Source organism: Cyclopterus lumpus, chromosome 20, assembly GCF_009769545.1.
Source record: "Cyclopterus lumpus isolate fCycLum1 chromosome 20, fCycLum1.pri, whole genome shotgun sequence".
Taxonomy (NCBI): Eukaryota; Metazoa; Chordata; class Actinopteri; order Perciformes; family Cyclopteridae; genus Cyclopterus; species Cyclopterus lumpus.
In genome coordinates, this window is record NC_046985.1 from 111,196 (window position 1) to 132,391 (window position 21,196).

The window sequence follows — 21,196 nt, forward strand, 5'->3', positions numbered from 1 at the left end:
CTCCAGGACCGAAACACTGGAAACTAGAAATGTCTTGGTAAGACGCTCCGAAAGCAAAGAGGATTTCAGACACATGGACCCAGGACGGCTCACGGTTATCTTCTCTGGGCCACTTTACATTTCAGGTTTTTGGGAACAGAGCGCTCATTGCAGTCTGAGTTGACCCAGAGTTGTTGTCCGTGGCCTCAGTCCGTCTCAGAACTGACTGATTTTATTCTAAAGTGTTGATCTGCTGCCGTCCTTCAACATCCACGCACACTGATTGGAGAACGGGATGCTGTGGTTTTCATGTGGTTTCAGGCTATGGTAGCAGCACTGTACTGGTCCTTTAGACTAGCCCAGGAGCCATTAGGACCGTGTTGAGCCAGTCATGAGCAGCTTGAAATGTGATCAACATTGTAGTCATTAGGGGGGGGGTCTGAAACCAACCAAAGAGGTGAGCCGTAAACATGGACCACATTAAGTACTGCAGGAACGTTGGTATAGGGGCTCAACTCGACGTATCGGGGTCCAAATGAGACCATGTGACGGGAAGTCCAGAACCAGGGCCCGACTGAAGGACGACAGCAGCTTGACATTCACAGTGAGCAGGTATCACTGCAGGTATATTAACCAGGTGAGAGACAGACAGCAGAGCCCCCCTCCCCCCCAACACATCACACACAGTCTGAATGATCATCAGTCACACGTTTGATCCCCAGTACGTTAAATGAAAGACTCCTTCATACTGATTGCCATTACGCAGAGAGAGAGGGAAAGCGAGCGTTACGAACTGCCGTCATGTTGGACCTCGTGTGGAGACGTAGAGACGCTGACTCCTGTGTTCCCGTCCGTTCTCCTCTCCGTGCTCCCGTTTCTCTCTTTCAGCAAATGCGTCAGAAGAGCAAGCAGCTGGCGAAGATGGAGGCCAGTCAGAAGCTGGAGCAGGTGAAGAGCGAGCAGCTCCTCCAGCAGAAGCAGGTGCAGCTCGCTGGCCAGCTGTCTCCGGACGCCGGCAGCCAAAGCCCCGCGGCACCCAGGGGCGACACCTCCCCGCTCCAACCACCGGCATCCAGACAGCACCTCCTCCTGCAGAGCTCGGGACTAGCTGACGACGTCTTCCTCAGACCGCAAGCCCCTCCCCCCTCCGGCTTCTCCTCGCTCCCTCCCTCCCCCCTCCCCTCCTCTCCCCTCCACCAGCCCCCTTCCTCCCCTCAGATGTTCTCCCCGCCTTCCTCCCGTCCCTCCTCACCCTGGGAACCCTACATTAAAATAGCAGGGCCTCCCCGCCCACCCTCCTCGCAGGCTGGTGGCTCCGGAGCCCCCCAGCAGCAGCGTCACAACTCCCTCAGCTCCTCCCCAGCCCACGATGCCTTTGGTTCTCCTGCACCGTCCCCCGACTCCAAAACCTCCGATGTCTCCAGGACCCTCGGACCCCAACAAGGTAGTAGTAATAATAATAATAATCCATTTAATTCATATAGCGCTTTATAAGGTACTCAAAGACACTTTACATGTTACATTCATACACCGTAGACACGCTACAGGGGTTAAGTGTGTTGCTCTAGACTAGGGTGGGGATTGAACCACCAACACCCTGATTGAAAGATGGACCTGCTAACCACTGACCATAGTCGCCCCGAGGTAACTCTGTCTCCTCCCATCGAGGGTCTCATTACATTATGTCATTTAGCTGACGCTTTTATCCAAAGCGACTTACAATAAACCATGAGTACAAACTCAGAACAACAAGAATTAAGAAAGTAACATTTCTTCAATAAAGTTAAACTACAAAGTGCTATCAGTAAGAGACATTTAAGTGCTACTAAAGTGTTAAACTACAAAGTGCTATCAGTAAGAGACATTTAAGTGCTACTAAAGTGCTACTACAGCTCTACCTTCCCTATTCAAGGTGTAGTCACTAAAATGTGTTTTTAGTTTGTAGAGACTTCCTGTCCTGATGTCAATGGGGAGCTCGTTCCACCAATGAGGAGCCAGCACAGCAAACAGTTGTGACTTTGTTGACTGGGAGGAGGTCAAGGTCTCCTCCTTGTTTTCTCCTCACAGAGACCGTCTCCTCCTTGTTTTCTCCTCCCAGTGACGTCTCCTCCTTGTTTTCTCCTCCCAGGACTGCAGCAGAACAGGGCAGGTATGATGAGCCCCCCCTCTGGCTCGGCCCCCGACCCTTCAGCCCGACACATAGGTATCCGAGCAGCGGATTCCTACCAGCGGCCTCACAACAGCAGTACCATGCGTGCTGCGGTGTCTGAACTTTATGGTCGCGGTGGTGAACCGGTGCAGGGCGGGTTGTTTAAAGCCCCCATGCCTCCTCAGCACCAGCTTCAACTGGAGGTATTTGGTACCGCAGGAGGAGCAGGAAGGAGGGACCTGTCCAGACCCACAGATCTGGGCTTTGCTCTCTCCCAGTCACAGGATCCGCTCTTCCCCACCAGTCCGCTGTCTGGACTGGGCTCCCCCCACCGCAGCCCCTATGCCCAGACGCTAGGCACCCCCAGAGTTGACTACAGCCAGCCGATGACTGACCCCTTCACCCAGCACTCACCTTTGACCTCCAGGCCCTCGCCTGACCCATACACCAACCCTCAGACTCCTGGTACGCCACACCCTCATTCTGACCCCACATACCTCACCACACCGCCTGCACTGAGACTGGACCAGTATAACCAGCAGTCTACCAGCAGGCGTCCGTCCCCCTCCCACCCAAACCTCGACCCTTACGCATCTAACCCGGGGACTCCCTGCCCCACTGTCACCGACCACTTCCCTCGATCGCCGGGGGTTCAGCGGAACACCGACACTTACACCCAGCCCGCCGGTCCACCACGACCCTTGTTGGATCCCTACGCCCAGCAGCCCTCAACACCACGGCCGCAGAAGGCCCCAGAGCCCTTCAGCCAGGCCCCAATGGAGATCTTCTCTCCTCAACTTGCAGGATCCGGATCATCCCCTTTGGTTCCAGGGCTGTCTGGAGAGACAGTGACCTTCACCCCAACACTCCACCAGGTAACGTCTCTGTATGTCGTGTCTGTACTATAGATTACATGTCTTGTATGATAGTCTAGTTTATGTGACTGTACTATAGTCTACGTGTCTGTACTAGTACTATAGTCTACATGTCTGTACGATAATCTGTGTCTGTACTGTAGTCTGTGTCTGTACTATAGTATGTGTCTGTGCTAGACCACATTGCCGGGCCGGGCCAGTATCAGATAACACAAGAGACAGAATTTCAGGGTCATAGTGATATTTTATGCTCATTTGGACACTATCACTGAGATAAAGATGAACTAGTTCAGTGTCAAATATACCATTCAATGGAAAAAATATTATAATAATCTATATTAATGCAAATAATAGAGAGATGTCGATAGTTATTTATTGTATTTCGAATTCTCGTCGTTCACACTCGCTCAATGGAGGCAGTTTCTAACTTCCCTTTCATTTGCCTCAAGTAAACCTGAATGTAAGCAGGTAACACTTGTTAACAACTACAGACAGACACATTCTGTAACTACCTAGATTTACAGGTAAACCTGAATGTAAGCAGGTAACACTCGTTAACTACTACCGACAGACACATTCTGTAGCCGCCCCTAAAATAGGCCCAACGACGCCCCTGATGGAGTGTTTGTGTGAACCAATATGAATTACAAGTAAAAGCCAATAACTAAAAAGTGAAGAAACCGTTTCAGTGGAATAGTGTTGTTGGTCCAGGGAGGTGCAATCCTGTGGGTTTGATGTGCGTTTGTTATGCCGAGGAAAAATACTCTGGATGCAGCTGTTAATTAAAAAAAAAAAAAAACTCTTGTAGTACGAACCCCGTCTCCGGCGACAGAAAGTGACATGCCAAATTCAAATTACCGTAACTCTTCGAAAGCATTAAGCCGTAATTCCAAAGGATTGTAAACACTAAGAAGCGGCGCTTTCCAGCGGTATGCGGTACATTACGGTGATCTCTTTCCAGCGGTATGCGGTACATTACAGTGATCTCTTTCCAGCGGTATGCGGTACATTACGGTGATCTCTTTCCAGCGGTATGCGGTACATTACGGTGATTTCTTTCCAGCGGTATGCGGTACATTACGGTGATCTCTTTCCAGCGATATGCGGTACATTACGGTGATCTCTTTCCAGCGGTATGCGGTACATTACGGTGATCTCTTTCCAGCGGTATGCGGTACATTACGGTGATCTCTTTCCAGCGGTATGCGGTACATTACGGTGATCTCTTTCCAGCGGTATGCGGTACATTACGGTGATCTCTTTCCAGCGGTATGCGGTACATTACGGTGATCTCTTTCCAGCGGTATGCGGTACATTACGGTGATCTCTTTCCAGCGGTATGCGGTACATTACGGTGATCTCTTTCCAGCGGTATGCGGTACATTACGGTGATCTCTTTCCAGCGGTATGCGGTACATTACAGTGATCTCTTTCCAGCGGTATGCGGTACATTACGGTGATCTCTTTCCAGCGGTATGCGGTACATTACAGTGATCTCTTTCCAGCGGTATGCGGTACATTACGGTGATCTCTTTCCAGCGGTATGCGGTACATTACAGTGATCTCTTTCCAGCGGTATGCGGTACATTACGGTGGGGGGGTGACGCTTCTCCGTTCCCGACTTGAGTTTCCTGAAGCACGATGACGGCAACAGACCAGCATCGATGTTTCTTAATGCTCATTTATTGCTCAGCTCTTTCAGGCTGTTTGTGCGCGCTCTCCTGCAGCAGAAAGCGTGACGGCGCTCTTTAACCTGCCGTGTTCTGCTGCACGAGAGCGCACACGCAGCCCCGAGGGTACGAAGCGTTACAGAGGTCTTTACTATAATTTATAATTCATAATACTTGGCGGGCCGGATCGAAACGCCCAACGGGCCAGATCCGGCCCGCGGGCCGTAGTTTGCCCACCTTTGGTCTATACTATAGTCTACGTGTTATAGTCTACATCTATTACAGTCTACGTGCCTATACTATAGACTGTCTGTACTATAGTTTGTGTCTGTATTATAGTCTAGTCTACGTGTCTGTATTATAGTCTAGTCTACATGTCTGTATTATAGTCTAGTCTACATGTCTGTATTATAGTCTGTCTATTACAGTCTAGTTTAAGTGTCTGTACTGTAGTCTTGTGTGTCTATACTGTAGTCTGTGTCTGTATTATAGTCTGTGTCTATTACAGTCTAGTTTACATGTCTGTACTAGTACTATAGTATACTTATCTGTACTATAGTCTGTCTGTATTATAGTTTACATTTCTGTATTATATTCTACGTGTCTGTATTATAGTCTACGTGTCTGTATTGTAGTCTACGTGCCTGTATTGCCTGTATTGTAGTCTAAGTGCCTGTATTGTAGTCTGTATTGTAGTATATGTGTCTGTAATATAGTCTGTGTCTGTATTATAGTCTACATACATGTATTATAGTCTAGTGTCTCTACTATCATCTACGTGTCTGTACTGCAGCGTTTGTTTAATTTAGTTTTTCGCTCCGTTGCAGCAGTCTCCAGGAAGACAACAGCAGCAAGACTTATTTCCCTCAACCCCCAACAGCCAGACCCTGAAGGACCCTGGGATATCAGAGGAGAGTGTTTTCTTTGCCGGTCCGACTCCGGGTCACGACCCCTTTGAGCAGAGTCGCATGACAGCAGGACCCTCTCAGATGGAAAAGACAACAACCAATGAAATGGCAGTCATGACTGTGGCTCCTTTAGATGGACCAATGAGCATGCTGCCTCAGCTTGGTGATTCGGAGGAGAAGCTGAGACAGGTAGGCCAGGTGTCTGAGGAAGGTTCAGTTCTGGGCTGGTTGGTCCTGGTTTTTGGGATCTGCTGAGTTCTACTGTTCTGTTTCTGTGCAGCGTCAGCGTCTCCGGCAGCTCATCCTGAGGCAGCAGCAGCAGAAGAGTGTGTTACGGCAGGAGAAAGGTTTGCAGGAACCAGGACCTTCTGGACCTCATGCTGCTGGACCTGCCCTTGGTCCCGCCACACCACAACACTGGTCCAAGCCAGACCCCTTAACTGCTCCTCCTTTAGACCTGTTTGGACGTCCCCCACCCCCTTACCCTGGCACAGTGAGGCCTTGTGGTGCAGCGGGAGCTCCGGCCCCCATGTTCCCTGGAGGTTTCCCTGGGGAGCAGCAGAGGGGGTTCACCTCCAGAGAGCTGCCAGTCCAAGGACCAGTCCTGAGGTGAGAAGAGCCTCAAAACATGGTCCTGACCTGATTTGAGGATGTGTTCTGGTTCACTCATCTCCTCCTCGCTCCTCCAGGTTTGGTGTTCCTCCAGGAGCTCCAGCGGGTCTCCAGGACTCCTTCTCACGTCCTCCCCAGGGAGCGGTGTCTGGATCTGGGCTCAGTATGGTGGAGGGAGTCACTTTCCAGATGAAGAGGCCTGTGGAGTTCACCGGCATCCGACCCGTCCCGGCTCCCGGCGCTCAGCTACACATGATGTCTGGTGAGTTTATCAACCGCTCTTTAACAAAGCTGTTGCATGGAAGATGGTTTACTTTGGAGGTCCCTGGAGAATAAAGGGGTCCACAGTGGTCTGGTCTCTGCTGGAGTCTCTGGTGAACCTGCATGATTTAAGAATGATGTCATCTTTTCTCTGATGAATCTAGTGGCAGATACAAACATATCTTGTTCATTAATTGATTCAATTATTTGTACAGTCACTGATAGCTCCCTTGCTTCCCCCCAGGTGTCCCCCAGCCCTTCCTCCCCCGATCCCTCCCCCTCCAACAGCACAGTATCATGGGACAGCCCTACATCGAGCTCCGACATCGCGCCCCCGAGAACCGCCTGAGTCTGTCCTTCTCTCTGCCCGAGACCCCGCTGCTGTCCCCGAGAGACCCCCAGCAGTCTCCCGTCAGGCCTGGTCCGGAGGCCCGGATGGGGGAGCCGGCGCTGGGCCCGCCCATTGCGATGGAACAGCTGAACCAGCAGCACCTGGGCCACAGAGAGTCCGCGCTCCCGGAGGAGCACCTGGAGGGGGAGGACTCTGCCGTGAAGGACCTGGAAGACGTGGAGGTGAAAGATCTGGTGGACCTCAACCTGAACCTGGACCCTGAAGACGGTAAGAGCACAGGAGTCACATCTGGCTCTCCTCAGATCCAGGACGGAGTAGATACATCTTCATGTTGTCATATTTATTCAGAATAGATCATCATAATCATAACCAACCTCCTGCTGGCTGTTTCAGGTAAAGAGGACCTCGATCTGGGTCCTAATGACCTCCACCTCGACGACTTCCTGCTGTCGGGGAAGTTTGACCTAATCGCCTACGCCGACCCCGAGCTCAATCTGGAGGACAAGAAAGACATGTTCAACGAGGAGCTGGACCTGGGGGAACCGGTGGAGGAGAAAGGGGGGGGGGAGAAGAGGGATGGAGCCAGCGGGTCCAGAAAGACAGACGGTCTGATCAGCCAAGTCAAACAGGAAGTGCAGGATGGCACTTCTGCTTCTCAGCAACCTACACCTCATCCTGGGGTAGTCACCACCAGCAGACCCCCCAGACCTCCAGGACCAGGTCCAGGAGCTCCAATGTCTGAGGCCGCAGGCTCCAGCCAGAACCAAGAACAGGCTCCGTCATTGGGCATGGGTCCCAGGGTTCACCCCCCCATGACTGGAGGTAACAAATATGAACCGTATTTTATTGATCTGTATCTACTGGATAGATTATTGATCTGTATTTCTACTGTATAGATTATTGGTCTAAATCTATACTCTAGGTTATTCAATTCAATTCAATTTTTCAATTCAGTTTATTTAGTATAGCCCAATATCACAAATCACAAACTCCCCTCAGAGGGCTTTACAATCTGTACACATACGACATCCCTGACCTTTGACCTCACATCGGATCAGGAAAAACTCCCCAAAAATAATGATGCGGGGCATCAGCAGGGGCGATCAGCAGGGCCAACGCGGGAGGCCGGCTCACCAGGCATCAGACACCTCCAGGTCCAATGGACCCTATGAGACGTGAAGTCACAAAGACTCCGGGGAGGAAGCAGAGTTGCAATGGAGAGATGTAAATTCATCCATAAGGAGAGAGAGAAGAGGAGATAGGTGCTCAGTGTATCCTAAAACATCCCCCAGCAGCCTATAAGCCTATAGCAGCATATCCAGGGCAAACCTGATTCAGCCCTAACTATAAGCACTATTAAACAGGAAAGTCTTAAGTCTATTCTTAAATGAGGTGACTGTGTCTGCCTCCCCGACTGAAAGTGGAAGCTGGTTCCATAAAAGAGGAGCTTGATAACTGAAGGCTCTGGCTGCCATCCTACTTTTTAGGACTCTAGGAACCACAAGTAGCCCCGCATTTAGTGAGCAGCTCTCTAGTGGGGCAATATGGTACTACAAGCTCCTTAAGATATGATGGTGCATCACCAATCAAGGCTTTGTGTCAGCACTAAGGTCTAACAAGACCAGTACAGAGATGAGTCCTTTATCAGCACTAAGGTCTAACAAGACCAGTACAGAGATGAGTCCTTTATCAGCACTAAGGTCTAACGAGACCAGTACAGAGATGAGTCCTTAATCAGCACTAAGGTCTAATCATACCAGTACAGAGATGAGTCCTTTTTTAGCACTAAGGTCTAACGAGACCAGTACAGAGATGAGTCCTTTATCAACACTAAGGTCTAACAAGACCAGTACAGAGATGAGTCCTTTATCAGCACTGAGGTCTAACGAGACCAGTACAGAGATGAGTCATTTATCAACACTAAGGTCTAACAAGACCAGTACAGAGATGAGTCCTTTATCAGCACTAAGGTCTAATGAGACCAGTACAGAGATGAGTCCTTTATCAACACTAAGGTCTAACACACCAGTGCGTATTGAGGGAGGCTCATACACACTACAGGACTCGGCCTGCAGTCCGTTGCTCTCCACTTGGCCAAGGCATTTGTTTGGGTAGCTCTTGGCATCAAAAATAAAAATCATTGTTGGAGTTAATGGATTGCTACGTTAACGTATTTATCACGTGTTAACGTGCCCAGCCCTACTTATTAGATAATGGGCCACTGTGGGTCAGTGGTTAGCAAGTCCGTCTTTCAATCAGAGGACCGGCGGTTCTATGTGTCCTTGAGCAAGACACTTAACCCTGAATTGCTCCCTGTAGCTGTATTAGTAAGTCGCTTTGGATAAAAGCGTAATTTAAATTAAATGTAATGTAATAAAATATGTTGACAAAGTTTTCCTTTGGGGATAATTTGCAGTTCGCAATACATCGGACAACTCGGCATGTCGCAGTATCGTGGGACCTCTGGTGATTCCCATCCCTAGTATTTATTTAAGTCCCTCTCATCTGCAGGTCAACAATCTGCCTTCCAGCAGCAGCAGAGACCGTTTGGACCCTACCCCTCCGCTCTCTTCACCCCCCACCCACAGAGTCTCCCAGTTTCTGCCCCCAACAGTCTGACTCCTCAGGGCCCTCCTGCACTGCCTCAACCGCTGTCCCTCCAACCCTCCCAGCCTCGCCTCCTTCTCAACCCTCAGACACAGCTTCCACACCAGGGATCCTCCACCCAGGGACAGGGACAGGCTCTCCTCACCCAGGACCAGGACCAGCACAGGCCTCTGCTCCTGGAGGAGCAACCGCTACTCCTGCAAGAACTCCTGGACCAGGAGCGCCAGGAGCAGCAGCAGCAGAAACAGATGCAGGCCCTAATCAGACAGAGGTCTACCACAGACCCTGTGTTACCTAATATAAGTAAGACCTGAACCTGACGGACCTTTCTATAAAGTGCTCCTGTTTACCTTATTGCTGTTTCATCTTTTACCGTTGTTGTTTTGGGAGGTGGTATGCATTTAATGTGATGGGTAATTGTGTGTGTGTGTGTGTGTTCTCAGCAGACTTTGACTCCATCTCTGACCCCATCATGAAGGCCAAGATGGTGGCTCTGAAGGGCATCAACAAGGTCATGACCCAGGGCAACCTGGGACTCAACCCCATGGTCATCAACAGGTAGGATGACCTCTGACTTCTTGTGCCAAGTTTCACTGCCGATGAAGCAGATGATTGGTTCTTTTTTTGTTTTGTTTTCCACATCTTCATTAAAGATTAACCGACCGTGTGTGTGTATGTCAGGTTCCAGCAGGCTCCGGTAGCTCCCGTGGCCCCAGTGGCTCCGTGTCCAGAGGGGACTCCTCAGCCTCCACATCTGGTGGTTCAGGTGTGTAGAACCATGACAACATGATGAGAACTATTTAAACACAGAGAATAATGAAGAGTATCTCTTTCTGCCTTTCGTGTCCTGATGTCTTTGTCTCTTCTCTTTTTAGGACGGGAAATTGAAACCTCAGTTGGTGCGACCGAACCCTCCCAGCTTTGGCCCGGGCTTCGTCAGTGAGTATGAGAAGATAATTCCAACAACGTGGCCCTGGATTCAGATGTTAAATAAGCAGGAAAAACAATATGTTGTTGATTTCTAAAGACGTGTCCTCGTCCCTGTGAAGTCCATTCTTGTGCGTGAAGCTGTCCTGTGTCCTGCAGACGAGTCTCAGTGCCGTAAGTACGAGGAATGGTTGGGGGAGACGCAACGGCTCCTGCAGATGCAGCAGCGCCTCCTGGAGGACCAGCTCGCAGCTCACCGCAAGGCCAAGAAATCTCTGTCGGCCAAACAGAGAACAGCCAAGAAGGCCGGACGAGCTCTCGCCGAGGATGACGCCGCCCAGTTCCACAACATCACGGAGCAGCAGGGGGCGGTCCAGAAACAGCTGGAGCAGGTACACAAGCACATACAGGACGGTACCTCACATGATACTCTCACAGCAGGTGAGAGTATCATGTGAGTGTGGCAGCTTCTGTCTTTAAATCACTCGGAAAGAGTTTCACTTTAGTTTTTTATCAAACGGAATTGTGCGTTTGTCTGGGACTATTTTAAGCGGCGGATTAATCCACGTTTGGTGCTCTAGTGAGTACTTGAATGTGTGGTTGAGTCAAAATAAACTCCTGTGAGTGTATTCATGGTATCAGGATTCTGTACATGCAGGGTTGGTTTCACTGAGTTTGTGTTCAGATCCGGAAGCAGCAGAAGGACCATGCTGAGCTGATTGAGGACTACAGGACTAAACAGCAGCAGCAGAGAGCTGCAGGAGTGCCCCCCATCCCCCAGACCCACTTCTCCCAGCCCATGGTGTCCATGCAGCCCCACCTGGGCAGCCCCACAGTGGTCCGTGTTCCAAACGCCCCCCCTGGTTGGACCCCAGGGGTCGAGACCCCCGGGTTGATGGGTCAGAGAATGCCACTTCAGATGCCCTCCGTCCTGCCTAAAGCTCTCCAGGCTCCACCACACACCCAGACCCTTCCAGCAGTCTTCACTGGGGTCCCCGCCGGAGGTACCCATGGAGCAGCAGGGGACGCAGCCGCTGCCCCCCCTCAGGTAACTCACCTGGAGGTTTAGTGACGTCTGACAAAAAGAATCGGCTTATGAAGGTTTCAGGAGGAAAGAAATTAATTAAACACGTTTGTTCACGTTGAGTTTCAGTGAGAAAACGTCAACACGCTCCATTAGTTGATGATTTCTTTGGTCTATAAAATGTCAGAAGACATCATTTATTTTACCAATTTAAGAAGGCTGCAGGCATGGATATGAAAACCTCTGGATTGATTAATCCATCGACCAATCGTCTCGGCTCCAGAGTCCATGAGACTTGCATCATGCGGAAGATGGAAATGAGACAAGATTCAAAATCAAACAGCTTTTTGATCATCAGTACGCAGGAAATATTTAATGAACTAAGAGGAAAACAAAAAAACATGTTTTTTTTTACTTTCCTGTCCTTTAGTTTGACTTTTTTAAATAACTGATGTTAATGGAGGTACCACAGAGGATCTAACTGCACAACGGGTGAAGCTCCTCAGCACGCAGAGCTGATTTCTGTCTCCACGACCTGCAGGTGAAGTTTGACGATAACAACCCGTTCAGTGAGGGTTTCCAGGAGAGGGAGAGGAGGGAGAAGCTGAGGGAGCAGCAGGAGAGGCAGAGAGTTCAGCTCATGCAGGAGGTGAAACATCACACCATCATCACTCAGAGAACACAGCTGTTCATCTACAGAGAACAGGAAGTAGAAACAAACCGCTGTTCATCTACAGAGAACAGGAAGTAGAAACAAACCGCTGTTCATCTACAGAGAACAGGAAGTAGAAACAAACCGCTGTTCATCTGCAGAGAACAGGAAGTAGAAACGTACAGCTGTTCATCTGTAGAAAAACGGAAGTAGAAACACACAGCTGTTCATCTACAGAGAACAGGAAGTAGAAACAAACCGCTGTTCATCTCTAGAGAAACGGAAGTAGAAACAAACTGCCGTTCATCTACAGAGAACAGGAAATAGAAACGTACAGCTGTTCATCTGTAGAGAACAGGAAGTAGAAACAAACTGCTGTTCATCTCTAGAGAACAGGAAGTAGAAAAGTACAGCTGTTCAATCTGTCGAAAACAGGAAGTAGAAAAAAAACTGCTGTTCATCTGTTGAGAACAGGAAGTAGAAACAAACTGCTGTTCATCTGTACATAAATGGAAGTAAAAACGTACAGCTGTTCATCTGTCAAGAACAGGAAGTAGAAACAAACTGCTGTTCATTTGCAGAGAACAGGAATTAGAAACAAACTGCTGTTCATTTGCAGAGAACAGGAATTAGAAACAAACTGCCGTTCATCTGTAGAGAAACAGAAGTAGAAACAAACTGCTGTTCATCTGTAGAGAACAGGAAGTAGAAACAAACTGCTGTTCATTTGCAGAGAACAGGAATTAGAAACAAACTGCCGTTCATCTGTAGAGAAACGGAAGTAGAAACAAACTGCTGTTCATCTGTAGAGAACAGGAAGTAGAAACAAACTGCTGTTTATCTGTAGAGAACAGGAAGTAGAAACACACAGCTGTTCATCTGTAGAGAACAGGAAGTAGAAACAAACTGCTGTTCATCTGTTGAGAACAGGAAGTAGAAACAAACTGCTGTTCATCTGTAGAGAACAGGAAGTAGAAACAAACTGCTGTTCATCTGTAGAGAACAGGAAGTAGAAACAAACTGCTGTTCATCTGTAGAGAACAGGAAGTAGAAACAAACTGCTGTTCATCTGTAGAGAAACGGAAGTAGAAACAAACTGCTGTTCATCTGTAGAGAACAGGAAGTAGAAACAAACTGCTGTTCATCTGTAGAGAAACGGAAGTAGAAACAAACTGCTGTTCATCTGTAGAGAAACGGAAGTAGAAACAAACTGCTGTTCATCTGTAGAGAACAGGAAGTAGAAACAAACTGCTGTTCATCTGTAGAGAAACGGAAGTAGAAACAAACTGCTGTTCATCTGTAGAGAACAGGAAGTAGAAGCAAACTGCTGTTCATCTGTAGAGAAACGGAAGTAGAAACAAACTGCTGTTCATCTGTAGAGAAACGGAAGTAGAAACAAACTGCTGTTCATCTGTAGAGAACAGGAAGTAGAAGCAAACTGCTGTTCATTTGTAGAGAACAGGAAGTAGAAACAAACTGCTGTTCATCTATAGAGAACAGGAAGTAGAAACAAACTGCTGTTCATCTGTAGAGAACAGGAAGTAGAAACAAACTGCTGTTCATCTGTAGAGAACAGGAAGTAGAAACAAACTGCTGTTCATCTGTAGAGAACAGGAAGTAGAAACACACAGCTGTTCATCTGTAGAGAACATGAAGTAGAAACAAACTGCTGTTCATCTGTAGAGAAACAGAAGTAGAAACAAACTGCTGTTCATCTGTAGAGAACAGGAAGTAGAAACAAACAGCTGTTCATCTATAGAGAACAGGAAGTAGAAACAAACTGCTGTTCATCTGTAGAGAAACAGAAGTAGAAACAAACTGCTGTTCATCTGTAGAGAACAGGAAGTAGAAACAAACTGCTGTTCATCTGTAGAGAAACGGAAGTAGAAACAAACTGCTGTTCATCTATAGAGAACAGGAAGTAGAAACAAACTGCTGTTCATTTGTAGAGAACAGGAAGTAGAAACAAACTGCTGTTCATCTGTAGAGAACAGGAAGTAGAAACAAACTGCTGTTCATCTGTAGAGAAACGGAAGTAGAAACAAACTGCTGTTCATCTGTAGAGAAACAGAAGTAGAAACAAACTGCTGTTCATCTATAGAGAACAGGAAGTAGAAGCAAACTGCTGTTCATTTGTAGAGAACAGGAAGTAGAAACAAACTGCTGTTCATCTATAGAGAACAGGAAGTAGAAACAAACTGCTGTTCATCTGTAGAGAACAGGAAGTAGAAACAAACTGCTGTTCATCTGTAGAGAACAGGAAGTAGAAACAAACTGCTGTTCATCTGTAGAGAACAGGAAGTAGAAACACACAGCTGTTCATCTGAAGAGAACATGAAGTAGAAACAAACTGCTGTTCATCTGTAGAGAAACAGAAGTAGAAACAAACTGCTGTTCATCTGTAGAGAACAGGAAGTAGAAACAAACAGCTGTTCATCTATAGAGAACAGGAAGTAGAAACAAACTGCTGTTCATCTGTAGAGAAACAGAAGTAGAAACAAACTGCTGTTCATCTATAGAGAACAGGAAGTAGAAACAAACTGCTGTTCATTTGTAGAGAACAGGAAGTAGAAACAAACTGCTGTTCATCTGTAGAGAACAGGAAGTAGAAACAAACTGCTGTTCATCTGTAGAGAACAGGAAGTAGAAACAAACTGCTGTTCATCTACAGCGAACAGGAAGTAGAAACAAACTGCTGTTCATCTACAGCGAACAGGAAGTAGAAACACACAGCTGTTCATCTGCACAGAACAGGAAGTGGAAACAAACAGCTGTTCATTAGTAGAGAACAGGAAGTAAAAATGTACAGCTGTTCATCTGCAGAGAACAGGACATAGTAATGTATAGCTGTTCATATGCACAGAACAGGAAGTGGAAACAAACAGCTGTTCATTAGTAGAGAACAAGAAGTAGAAATGTACAGCTGTTCATCTGCAGAGAACAGGAAGTAGAAACGAACAGCTGTTCATCTGCAGAGAACAGGAAGTGGAAACGAACAGCTGTTCATCTGCAGAGAACAGGAAGTGGAAACGAACAGTTGTTCATTAGTAGAGAACAGGAAGTAGAAACACACAGCTGTTCTTCTTCTCCCCTCAGGTGGAGCGTCATCGCTCCCTGCAGCAGAGACTGGAGCTGGAGCAACAAAGCCTCCTGGGAGCCACCATGGTTCCTGGAGTTGGAGGAGCAGCCATTCCCCTATCTGGACCTCTGTTAGGGGCTCGAGTTGGGCAAAAGCCTGTACCTGGAGGTCCTGCTGGGTCAGCGCTTGCCTCTGGGAGTGATAGTCCCTTCTTCAGCTCTGAGCTGCCCCAGGATTTCCTCCAGTCGCCCCTAGCAGCTAAACCTACCCCCCGGAACCAGGGCCTCTACCAGTGCTTCACAGGAGGACCCCTGCCCCCTGGATCAAACCCAACCCCAGGTCTACTGCCCAGGGCCACAGCAGAGCGGGGCAGGGCCCTGCCTGAGCATGGGCCTCCAATGGACCCCCATACCAGGTCTAGGCTCTCAGAACCCACCGGATCCTCAGCCCAGGAACAAGTACGGCCAACCGGAATCGGAGCAACAGGCACCTCTTTCCATCCTGGAGGTCAGGCTCATCGATTTGGACACGACGACTCCTCTTCCTCCCCCTCTACCTCTCTCCCCCCCTCCTTTGCTTGCTATTCCTCTGGAGGCCCCGTGTCCCTCATCCAGTTGTACTCGGACATCATCCCTGACGACAAACCAAAGAACAAGAGGAGCAGGAAGAGGGATGGAGACGACACAGCTGGCGGAGGAGGAGCCAGGACACCGCTCTCTTCGCACTCTGATGACACCACGGCTCCGCCCACTCCGGCTGTGTCAGACACTTCCTGCTCCACGCCCACCCGGTGCAGCATGGACCAATCAGAACTATTCTCTCTAAACTCCTCCCTGTCCACTCTGGCTCCATCATCAGAGCTGGAGAGGCAGCTGTCCGTCATCTCTGCAGCCCAGCTGAGAGGCTCAGTCCTGGGTATGGAGTGTCCGAGAGGTTCCCTGTATGCAGCTCGTCTGGAAGTCAAGGTCAGTCACTCTTAAGCTGTGATATTAGCATTGACAGTATTTATTGTATACAATCAGCTCAGGGTTGGTCCTCATGTCCCAGCAGGAGGAGCGTGAGGAGGGAGGAGCATGTTGGGGGGGCACGGTCAAGGTTGAGGAGGGTCACGGTGATGGATTCTTTCCCTCCTCTTCTCTCCATGGTGGAGACGGTGGGAAGGAGCTCCTCAGACACCTGCTGAAGGACAAGATGTCCCCAGCAAAAATGCCGCCATCCCCCACCAGCCAGGCCCCGCCCATTGCCCGCCGCCAGCTGTCCAATGAGAGTGTCCGGTCTGAGGAAGAGGACAGGACTGGCTCCCATGTCAACGTGGTAAGGGGGTCCAATGACCACTGAGGTTTTAGATTAGCTTTAAGCTAACTGATTTTGTTATTAGCTAGTTGATCCAGTCATCAGCTAACTAAGCTAGTATTTAGCTTTTCAGGCTAGTCATTAGCTATTTCTGATATTTATTAGCTAGCTAGTTAAGCTAGTTACCGGCTACTTGAGCTAGTTATAAGCTAGTTGGCTAGTTATGAGTTAGTTGATCTAGTTATTAGCTGGTTGTTCTAGTTATCAGCTAACTGAGCTAGTTATCAGCTAGTTGTTAGCTTGTTATGCTAGTCATGAGCTAGTTGAGCTAGTTATCAGCTAACTTAGCTAGTTATCAGCTGTTCAGGCTAGTCATTAGTTATTTCTGCTATGTATTAGCTAGCTAGTTGAGTTAATTATAAGCTGATTACCAGCTCCTTGAGCTAGTTGGCTAGTTGAGAGCAAGATGAGCTATGTGTGAGTTAATTGAGATAGTTATTAGCTAGTTGCAAGCTAACTGAGCTAGCTGTAAGCTCTGGGGATGTCAGGTCACGTGACCTCCGACTCTGGTAAAAGTACAGGAAGAGTTTATTATGAATTATTGGTAAATCATGTGACGATCTGTTCACTCAGTTTTAGAGGGCAATATCTGAGCATAAATGTGTCCTCCTCCAGGTCATGATGGACAGTCCAGATCTCCTGGACTCGTCTGGCAGTAAGAAGACTCAGCGCTTTAAGAGACTCACTCAGCCGGAGAAAGATAGAACTCCTTCCAAAAACAAGAGGAGAAAGAAAGAGGAGGAGGAGGAGAAGATGCTCAACGCCTCCTCTACAACCTCCTGTGACCCGCTGGTGGCTCACCTCAGACAGGTCCTTGACTCCTTTATATTGCCTCCTTTTCTTTGGTAATATCTTCTCTAGTGATGCATTTCGTTAATAAAATGTCCGCCACAGTCCGAGGTGACGTACTGTCATGTGTGATTTTTAACAGAGAGGATGTTAAGAAGGATTCATTGACTATTAGAATCGTTGCTGATTAATGTTTCAGATATTGATTTACTCTTCAGCTGGATCATCTTACTGCTTAACTTTCTCCTCTTTGTCATTATTTCTGACAATCTGTATTGATTATTGATTGCTCTCCCCTCCCCCCAGCTGTCGGTGCTTCCCCTGATGGAGCCGGTTCTGGGGATTGATCTGAGTCTGTTCCCTCCGCACGGCAGCTCCTCTTTGGGCCGAGACTCCAGACTGACCGGCTCCTTCGGTAACGGCTGCTTGGACGGAGTCACGGACTACTACTCCCAGCTCATATACAAGGTACTACTGCAGTACTGCTACTACTACTACTACTCAGTGGTAAAGTACCCAAAAGCAATACTTAAGTAAAAGTAAAGATACCGTACTGGAAAATGACTCCTATGAGAATACTACAAGAGTAAAAGTCTTAAAGTGTCTGATATTTATTGTACTTAGTAGTAGTGCAGCACGACTAGAGCACTACTGCAGCACTACTGCTACAGCACGCACGCACAACTACTACAACTACTACTACAACAGCACTACGACACACCACTACTGCAGTACTACTACCTCAGCTTAACTTTCTTCTTCACTGATTCTGAACTTTAACAATCCTCTTGTCTCCATCATTTCTCCCTCTAGCAGAATAACCTCAGTAACCCCCCCACACCTCCGGCCTCCCTGCCCCCAACCCCCCCGCCTGTCACCAGGCAGAAACTGGTGAACGGCTTTGCTACGACGGAGGAGCTGGAGAGGAAGGAGATCACTGAGCATGAGGGTGAGCAATTCAAGCTGTCACTTCTCCTAAAAGTTGTAAAATACAGTTATTTTTCTTCCTGGACTGTTAGAACCAGAACATTATTCACTTCTTTTATTGTTGAAATAATAACAGAAAACACAAATCAATCATCAACACTGTAGACTAATGCTGTTAGTTTCAGAAGTTGGTGAATTGGACTAGCTGTTGATGATTTGCTATATGAATCGAGTTCAACTATTTGTGCGTCACAAGAACATGAGAAGTAGAACGATGCTACAGCTGATATTTGACTGGAAATTATTTTTTTCTTCAATGAAAGGTGTGAATCAGAAAGGGGACGGGCTTCTGGCTTTAAACCATGCCACCAAAACAGTAGATGTCCCCGCCTCCCTGCCAACCCCGCCCCACAACAACCAGGAAGAGCTCAGGTAAATCCCGCCCAATTAGATGACTGATTAAAACTCATCTTTACAGTTTTCAGACATTTAAAGGTTGAAAAGAATTTTCTAAATCTGTTCCATCTTCACCACGTTTGCTCTGTTCTTTATTATTATTATTATATAAATAATATGCTTATTTAAACTTGTCTTTGTCAAAGCCTTTTATCCAGGTTGTGACATGTTTCACTGACTTGTCCGTCTTCTTTGTGTGTTTTCCTCCACAGGGTCCACGACTCATCGGGGCGCGACAGCCCGGACGGCTTCGTCCCGTCATCTTCTCCAGACAGCGTGGCGGACATGGAGGTCAGCAGGTACCCTGACCTCTCCTGGATCAAACTCGAGCTGCCCTCGCCCTGCCCCTCGCCTACAATACCCGTGATGCCCTGTGCGTGGGGAAAAGGTCAGTGAACAGCAGTCTTACAAGGCTCCAGATGTGACCAGTATGACATGTTAATATCAGTTTGATAAAATCATGGAAGCTTCTTTCAGAAGGTCCTTAAAGGTCTGCAGTGGTACTTTACCTGTTACTGCTGTGGTACTTTACCTGTTACTGCAGTGGTACTTTACGTGTTACTGCTGTGGTACTTTACCTGTTACTGCAGTGGTACTTTACCTGTTACTGCAGTGGTACTTTACCTGTTACTGCAGTGGTACTTTACCTGTTACTGCAGTGGTACTTTACCTGTTACTGCAGTGGTACTTTACGTGTTACTGCAGTGGTACTTTACGTGTTACTGCAGTGGTACTTTACCTGTTACTGCAGTGGTACTTTACGTGTTACTGCAGTGGTACTTTACCTGTTACTGCAGTGGTACTTTACGTGTTACTGCTGTGGTACTTTACCTGTTACTGCAGTGGTACTTTACCTGTTACTGCTGTGGTACTTTACGTGTTACTGCTGTGGTACTTTACGTGTTACTGCAGTGGTACTTTACGTGTTACTGCAGTGGTACTTTACCTGTTACTGCAGTGGTACTTTACCTGTTACTGCAGTGGTACTTTACCTGTTACTGCAGTGGTACTTTACCTGTTACTGCAGTGGTACTTTACCTGTTACTGCAGTGGTACTTTACGTGTTACTGCAGTGGTACTTTACCTGTTACTGCAGTGGTACTTTACCTGTTACTGCAGTGGTACTTTACGTGTTACTGCAGTGGTACTTTACGTGTTACTGCTGTGGTACTTTACGTGTTACTGCAGTGGTACTTTACGTGTTACTGCAGTGGTACTTTACCTGTTACTGCAGTGGTACTTTACCTGTTACTGCAGTGGTACTTTACCTGTTACTGCAGTGGTACTTTACCTGTTACTGCAGTGGTACTTTACGTGTTACTGCAGTGGTACTTTACGTGTTACTGCAGTGGTACTTTACGTGTTACTGCTGTGGTACTTTACGTGTTACTGCAGTGGTACTTTACGTGTTACTGCTGTGGTACTTTACGTGTTACTGCAGTGGTACTTTACCTGTTACTGCTGTGGTACTTTACGTGTTACTGCAGTGGTACTTTACCTGTTACTGCTGTGGTACTTTACCTGTTACTGCAGTGGTACTTTACCTGTTACTGCAGTGGTACTTTACCTGTTACTGCTGTGGTACTTTAGAGTGGTCGTTGGTTGTGTGAACAGAAAAGAAAGATCAACACATCATTCAGATAATTAATTTCTTTCCTGTTTTGTTTGTGTGTCCGGGCTCTGCAGTGAAACAGGAAGTGAAGGCGGAGCCTAACCATCAGGGTCATCCCTCATGCTCTAACACAGACCTGGTAACCATAGCCATAACCCTGAACCCTGTTGCAGCTCAGGTAAACATGTTTCTCCGTGTGTTCATGCGTGGCCCCTCCTCCTGGTAACATCACTTTGACACCACTGTGACTCTCTTTACAGAAAATAGCAGATGTGATGGCGGCGGTTGCCGAGCTGCTGCGGGTTCCCGTCCCCTCTGACTACCAGCTGAGCCGAGCCGCCAGCCCCGGACGAAGCTCTCTGGCCCTGCTGGCCGGAGTTCGAGTGCCGCTCACTCAGGTGGGAGCAAATACTGCATGTACATGTACACACATGAAACTGTTTTAATGTTCAGGCGATCTGTGAGTTACAAAAGCTCAGGAATTTTCAAGTGAAGTTGAGCTCTGAAACAAAATCGTTACTTTCTTTCCACATTAAAACGTTGAAAAAGAACAATTAGACCTTTATTCTGGACGTCCTGCGTCCTCTGGATGTGAAGCTGTTTCATTCAGTGTTTTAATCAGCGGGTCAACATGTCTTTCACTTATTGGTTGTTCACCTTGTAACCTTTGCACAAAGCCCAGTTTACATGCCACTAACTGGGGTTGTTAATTGGCAAGCACCTCACCATACGATACGTATTGCGACATATTATGTTACAATATATTATAATATTTATACAATTATTGTAATAATATACGTGTTTTGACACGTTTCGTCCCCTTTTTAAATCCTGGCCACTATTCTGCTATATCCATCATGAGTCGGTGTCACTCAGCGCCGCTCTACAGTATAGTCAAAACAAGGATTTTATTGAGCAAGACACTTAACCCTGCATTGCTCCCCGTAGCTGTGTCTACGGTGTA

The 21,196-nt window shown here is 47.7% G+C and overlaps 1 protein-coding gene across 11 annotated transcripts in view; it reads left to right on the forward strand.

The window, feature by feature from the left end:
* Positions 1-21,196, forward strand: part of LOC117749363 (histone-lysine N-methyltransferase 2C-like) — an 83,420-nt gene that overhangs the window by 47,116 nt on the left and 15,108 nt on the right. For 5 of the 11 annotated variants that reach the window (XM_034559793.1, XM_034559798.1, XM_034559801.1 and 2 more), the window contains 23 exons: positions 868-1,423; positions 2,108-3,003; positions 5,501-5,770; positions 5,862-6,190; positions 6,271-6,455; positions 6,699-7,073; positions 7,200-7,628; positions 9,318-9,716; positions 9,857-9,971; positions 10,095-10,179; positions 10,289-10,352; positions 10,500-10,732; positions 11,026-11,388; positions 11,906-12,013; positions 15,113-16,060; positions 16,143-16,409; positions 17,064-17,258; positions 17,544-17,705; positions 18,051-18,186; positions 18,488-18,596; positions 18,833-19,008; positions 20,307-20,410; positions 20,493-20,630. In XM_034559793.1, coding sequence (XP_034415684.1) covers positions 868-1,423; positions 2,108-3,003; positions 5,501-5,770; positions 5,862-6,190; positions 6,271-6,455; positions 6,699-7,073; positions 7,200-7,628; positions 9,318-9,716; positions 9,857-9,971; positions 10,095-10,179; positions 10,289-10,352; positions 10,500-10,732; positions 11,026-11,388; positions 11,906-12,013; positions 15,113-16,060; positions 16,143-16,409; positions 17,064-17,258; positions 17,544-17,705; positions 18,051-18,186; positions 18,488-18,596; positions 18,833-19,008; positions 20,307-20,410; positions 20,493-20,630 — 6,642 coding nt within the window. The remainder of the gene's footprint in view (positions 1-867; positions 1,424-2,107; positions 3,004-5,500; positions 5,771-5,861; positions 6,191-6,270; positions 6,456-6,698; positions 7,074-7,199; positions 7,629-9,317; positions 9,717-9,856; positions 9,972-10,094; positions 10,180-10,288; positions 10,353-10,499; positions 10,733-11,025; positions 11,389-11,905; positions 12,014-15,112; positions 16,061-16,142; positions 16,410-17,063; positions 17,259-17,543; positions 17,706-18,050; positions 18,187-18,487; positions 18,597-18,832; positions 19,009-20,306; positions 20,411-20,492; positions 20,631-21,196) is intronic. The other 6 variants (XM_034559795.1, XM_034559804.1, XM_034559796.1 and 3 more) reach the window with 5 other exon arrangements.